Source organism: Carex rostrata, chromosome 20 (assembly GCF_964058835.1).
Source record: "Carex rostrata chromosome 20, lpCarRost1.2, whole genome shotgun sequence".
Taxonomy (NCBI): domain Eukaryota; kingdom Viridiplantae; phylum Streptophyta; class Magnoliopsida; order Poales; family Cyperaceae; genus Carex; species Carex rostrata.
In genome coordinates this window covers 608,537-614,846 of record NC_135937.1, presented here as the reverse complement: position 1 = coordinate 614,846, position 6,310 = coordinate 608,537, and the positions used below count along the sequence as shown (strand labels likewise).

Sequence of the window (6,310 nt, the reverse complement as noted above, 5' to 3'; positions counted from 1 at the left end):
CGAATGCCCTCGGCCCGAACACAAATAATATTCGTATAATTATTCTGAATAATTATATATATTTTTCTTGCGGTTGTTGTTTCGGTAATTTATACAATGTGTCCTGCACATTTATAAATTAACCGGTTAACTTTTATACAACGTGTCATACACGTTTATAAATTAACCAATGTTTTTGCTTGTTATTTTTACATAACATTTATAATTTAATTATAACATGTATAATTAATTATAACCATCTTATCATTGATCATAACCAATTTATAATCAATCAAAATAAGATTCTCCGATTAACTCCTATATGGTGTGACCCAATAGGATATGTGTTATGTTAGTAAATAGAGTTAAAACCGTTTTAACTTCTATAATCATGAGTGGCGTCTGGCAACACATCATGACCATCCAATTACACAGATGATGCTGTACTGTACAATATCACGATCCAGTAAACAATTTACTTGTGTCCGTTCTTCTGTCTCATAGCTATCAGATTAGTTTCAAGGTAGATGTGTGTCATCCTTGCTAACTTAATCTTTTCTTGATCTTGAGCAGATTATCAAATATAATTACTCTTGTAATTATACCGCTAGCAGATAATCTTACTCTATCAAGGGGCCCAGTGATGCTATAGCTCGTATAGAGATACGAGGGACAAATAGTATTCTTGGTAAACTATCACTTCCTCAGCTAAGCTATACATATGGAAAAGCTACCGTTATGACTGCTTTTTACGGACAGCGGTAGATAGCAATCACACATACATATTTCTTAGTGGGAACGATAAATACCTCATACTTTAGAACGTGACACTGAATGAAAAACATTAATGACACGAACACAATTCTATTTAATGTTTCATTCGGGGTCTGTCAAATACCATGTTCCTAGAACATGTATCTATGTGATTAAAATGACATCTCGTGTCAGGTGGTTTGTAAAACTTAACCATCTTTTAATCCACATACTAACCTTATAGCGGTAATTAGTGTTCCTGCTAATTACCTTGGTTAGTGACCTTTTAAGATTAAGAGTATATATCATCTATATTATGGAGTTTCACAATTTCAGTCATGAACTCGAAATGATCCATAAATTCAATAATACTCAAGGCAACAAAATGATATTAATCATCCATTCATGAACAAAGCTTTATGATAAATTATCGTATTATTGACTTCTAGATTATTACAAACTAACACCAACCGGTACTGGGAAAACTGAGGGCCGTTCACCTAAAGCGCTAGAAGGATCCAGGGCTCAAAGTCAGCTATACAGCTCAACTTTGCAAATTCGTCGGATCCAAGTCAGCTATACAACTCAACTTCGTAAATCCGCTCACACACACAATTCGTCGGATCCAAGTCAGCTATACAGCTCAACTTCGTAAATCCGCTCACATACATAGTCCGTGGTGACTTTCAATCAAAATATGATCATAATAGATCGACACAAATGGCAACCATACAAGCATGCAAATCATTTCATTCACCATAATTCGAGTTTAATTTGATTGGGCTATGCAAATGATTTATGCAATTCAATGATGCAACAATCAGACATTCAACATGACAAACGAATAAACAATTTAATTCCTGAAAATGATATATCAAACAAGTCCAAGAATCCCACACCTGATTACGACGAGCGTACGGCGTACTTATGGATCAGACGTCTCGAAGTGTCCCGCAAAGTCTTGCTCAACCGAGCCTACGCCTATATTACACATATAGTTGGTTTAACATTGGTTCACAATCGAGATGTTCACTCGAGTTACATTAGGGCTTATACTTTCCTATTCCTCTTTCTCGCTTGAGAATCTCTAACTTCTCACAATTTCCATTTGGGTCTTCCAAACCATACACGATCTCTATTTGGTAATAATTCCTTTATTGGTTCACAAATTTGGTTCGCGTAACAATTCAATTTACCGATTTGTTAACCCTAATTTGGTCAAAATCTCAAATTAGCCGTTAAACGTTCTATTAATTCAAGATCAAGAGGTAACCCTGCCGATTACAAGTCTAATCGGTTGGATTAAACTAATCAATTAACGATTATGCCCAATTTTGATTTTGGCACAAAACCCTAGAAATCAAAATCCACAACCGAGGTGAAATCGGGGAAAGAATCGGCAAATAAACGATCAAAGAAGCTCAAAGAGCTAGTCTACAAGCAATTCAAACACAAATCTCGGGTTTAAAATGAAAACCCGAGCAATCGAGAAATTCGAGATTTTAGAGAGAAACGAGAAGAGAAAGGAATACCGAATAGGAGAGCTAGGAGAGATCTACGGCCGCTTGCTCGGTTCCAACTTCGATTTCTCCCAACAATCGGGGATTTGAGAGGGAAAGGAAACTCTCTCGCTCTTTTTCTTCTCTCTCGGGCGAAAATCACATAAAAATGGGAAAGAAATGAAGTGGGAGAGAAGGGGGCAAAGGAATTATGCAAATAAACTCTCAGAATCATCCAGTGCGGATCGCTCACCCGCACTCAGCACTTAGTTGATATTTTCAGCGCAAAACTGATATCGGTGCGGGTCATCCACCCGCACTCACCATCAGTGCGGACGCACTCGATACTTAGAGTCAATTTTCAGCAAAATTTGGAAAAGTTCGAGCCCAGTGCGGGTCAACCCATCCGCACCCAGCACTTAGTCGATTTTCATATCAACACAGAAATTCATGAGTGCGGACGCACTGATATCCAGTGCGGGTCAATCCATCCGCACTCACAGAAATTTCGAAAGCAATTTAAGGAAAACAGAAGCCAGTGCGGGTCAGTCATCCGCACTCGCCAATAGTGCGGACGCACTAGACCTATAAAGGTTCAGAACTTCGAAATTTCGACGCGGTTTCGATTCACACTTAACTTATCTAGGGAACCATTAATTAAGGTTTAAATTTCTATTTTGTTGGCACGATTTTCGATTCTTGCTTTCAAATCATTCGGAATTTAATTGTTAAAGTTCCGTAACGTAACAATATTATATACACATACACATACGCATACGCATACGCATACACATACACATACACAGAGAAAATAAAATTCGTATTTAGATTTATCAAATTTACACAAAAAAATTTGTAAATCAAATCTGAAATTTAAAATTATAGAAAAATATACATATACATATACATATAAATATGGTTATAAAAAAATGAGTATAAAAAAAAAACCGGTTATTGGATAACCGGACCAAAACCATATTTCCGGTTATCCAATAACCGGACATTTTTTTCAATTCCGGGAATTGGGTAACCGGAAAAAAAAAAATCCGGTTACTGGGTAACCGGATTGGGTAATTTTTGAAATTCAACGGTGATTCGGTTATTTTTTTTGTAATTTGATTTAATTTTGGATATAAATAAAAAAATCGGGATCTGTAATATGCAATTTAATATCTGCTATGAAGTACTTATTACATTAATAAGTAAAAAAAAATAAGAGCTTTGATATGGTTGCACTGCACATGACCCGATGGACTATCATGTAGGTTATCAATAGGTACCGATATTTTTAAATATACCATTTTATAAAAAATGTTAAACCAAAACACCATTTTCGGCTGGATTTTCCAAATTTCGCATGGCCGCTTCTGAGGGAAGCGGCCACCAGGAGCTGGGCCGCTTCTGAGCGAAGCGGCCAATGTATTGGGCCGGATTGAGGCCCAGCGGGGTGGCCGCTTTGGGGGGTAGCGGCCAGGGCCGCTTCCTGGGGTAGAGGGCACCCTGAATACATAAAAAACGCACCGTTCATAGTATCATTCCAGCCGGCGCACCGTTTGCTTTTGTATTTTTTTTACTCTAGTGTTGTCATATACTATGATTTGTTATATCAGGATGCTTATCTTTCTTTTATGTTGTTATTTATTGTACTATTTTGCTTTTATCTTTCATTATTTTTCGTCATAGTAAATCCGAACGTAACGATTTGTAAAACAAACAATAAAACAACAAATAAATCACAAATAAATCAAAACAAACAATAATAGTGCGCCTAAATAGGTGTCTGCATGTTAATACAATAAACGAGTAATGCTTGCCTAAATAGGTGTCTGCATGTTAATACAAATCTAAACTTGACCGTCGGATAAAAATACATTGCTTGCCTCTTTCTCAACCTGAAAATTTAATAACAAAAATGTATTGTTACTCCTATTTCTCAACTTGAAAATTGAATAACAAAAATGTATGAGTTAACTACTTCGTGCATCTCGAGCAGCTCTGTTTTGTTGTTCTTGTGTATCCCGGCGAGTCTGATGTCCTCTCCTTCTATTATGAAGTAAATCAAGCCACATCGGAATCCTATTAACTCTCCTTCGACCCAAGGTAATATTTTTGTCATTTGGAACAAGGATCGGGCCTTCACTTTCCGGCCAATCAGACTGATTGTCATACACATGCCATTCACCCAGCCATGTGTTGATAAGTGTTTGTATGTGGTAGTAGTAATGTACAAACCTTCCAGGGTCAATGCCTCGGAGACGACACACTGCCAGAACATGAGAACACGGTATTCTGTTTAATTGCGGCTTCTGGCATGTGCATGTAACCGTGTTCTCATCCATGATTACCACCGTGTATTTATAATTCGCTTTGGTAAACCGGCCAGAAGCGTCTTTCATGTATGCATTAACTTTCTCTTGTGTGGATGTTATCTCAAACTCGTTCCAGTTGCCAAATCCACCGAGCGTCGTCATAGATTGTGACCTCCCGCACCGTTTGTTAATCAACTAGGAAAAATACATTGCTTGAAATTAATAAAAATTACAAAAATAAAATAATTTAATGAAAATAACATACCTCGTGCACACGGCATGAGAACTGTTGACCCTGGCTTGCTTCAAATTGCGCTTTTGCCCTCCTTTGAGCAAACCATTGCTGACATTTGTAAAACGTGTCCTCAATTATTGCTGCTACCGGCAACCTACGAGAAGATCTAAAAACATTATTGAGCGACTCGGACCCGTTCGTCGTCATAATTCCCCAACGGAAACCCCCATCCAACGCCTGGAATATCTTCCATGGTTTAGGACATTCGTTATCATCTTGATCTAGATACTTACCCACACCATCCAACCAATTCAGAGCCCGATCACATACATCTCCCATTGCTTGCATTCCTTGCTCATATCTCCTCATCTTTCTCTTCGCCACACATATCCTGAAGTACTTGATTGCTTCTTCATTGCAATGATTCTTTTTCATATTTTCTGCTATGTGAGTAGCACAAAGACGGTGAACGCACTCATCCTCATCTTCCTCATTCCATCCCAGATCATCCTGTCGAAACACCTTTTTTATGCCCTTACCCCTATCAGTGATGACACACACAAACCTGGAGCGAATTACATTGCGCCTCAACCATTGCATGAACCATGCACAATCTTCAAAATTCTCTGTATCTACCAATGAAAAAGCCAACGGGAGGAGCTGATTTTCTGCATCGTACCCGGTTGCAATCAACATTTTACCTTTGTACCGGCCTGCTAAGAAACAAGCATCAACAGTGATGACAGGTCTCAGGTGTTGGAAAGCCTCTATGCATGGTCCAAATGCCCAAGCCGCCCTATTAAAGTACCTGTAAGGTCCAGGCTCACCAGTTGGATATGAGGTAACATCAAACAATGTACCTGGATTTTTTCGCTTAATTGCCTCCAATAAGGGGACTATAAGTGCATATGACCCCTCCCAACTACCAAATTGGCGGGCAATTGCCAACTCCCTTCCACGCCACAATTTATTGTACGCTGGTACCTGACCGTTGTACGTTTGTGCACAAGCTATTCTAACAGAAGTGATACTTAAATCTACGTCATTTCTCATGTGCGCCGAGATGCAATCGGCAACCATAGCAGCGGTCAACTGTGCATGATCTATTCTTGTGGCATCCGCATGACAAACATGTTTTGTTGGGCACTTGGATACTTTCCATTGTGTACCAAAACCAGTGACCCTTGCATTAATGTACCAACCACATCTGGGGTCCTTGCACTTGAACCTAATCCGTTGTTTGTCACTGTGCGTATTCTTAATCTCTTTATTACAAAGAATGTGAAACTTGTAAATTGCAGCTTTTATTTCCTCCTTTGAATCATAGGTTTGTCCTTCTGACAATTCATTTTCAAACTCTGCATGTCTACCAAATAACCCCACATTTGCTTCCTGAAAACCTGACAGGTCATTGAAAGCTGCAATCGGGTGCTCAACCCCCCGACCCATTATCCGAAACCCTTTATCAACCTTGAATTTTTTTGTCTGCCCGAGCACAGGCCTCGTATCTGCTGTGTCACTGTGATCGCTCATGC

The 6,310-nt window shown here is 38.8% G+C and overlaps 1 protein-coding gene across 1 annotated transcript; it reads right to left on the bottom strand.

Annotated features, from left to right (window-relative positions):
* Positions 1 to 4,198: 4,198 nt before the first annotated feature.
* Positions 4,199 to 5,855, bottom strand: LOC144572777 (uncharacterized). The gene is made up of 2 exons (XM_078322452.1): positions 4,806 to 5,855; positions 4,199 to 4,735 (listed from the first exon to the last, which is right to left on the bottom strand). The coding sequence occupies exons 1-2, from the start codon at positions 5,853 to 5,855 to the stop codon at positions 4,199 to 4,201; spliced, it is 1,587 nt and encodes a 528-aa protein (XP_078178578.1).
* Between the last annotated feature and the right edge of the window lie 455 nt (positions 5,856 to 6,310).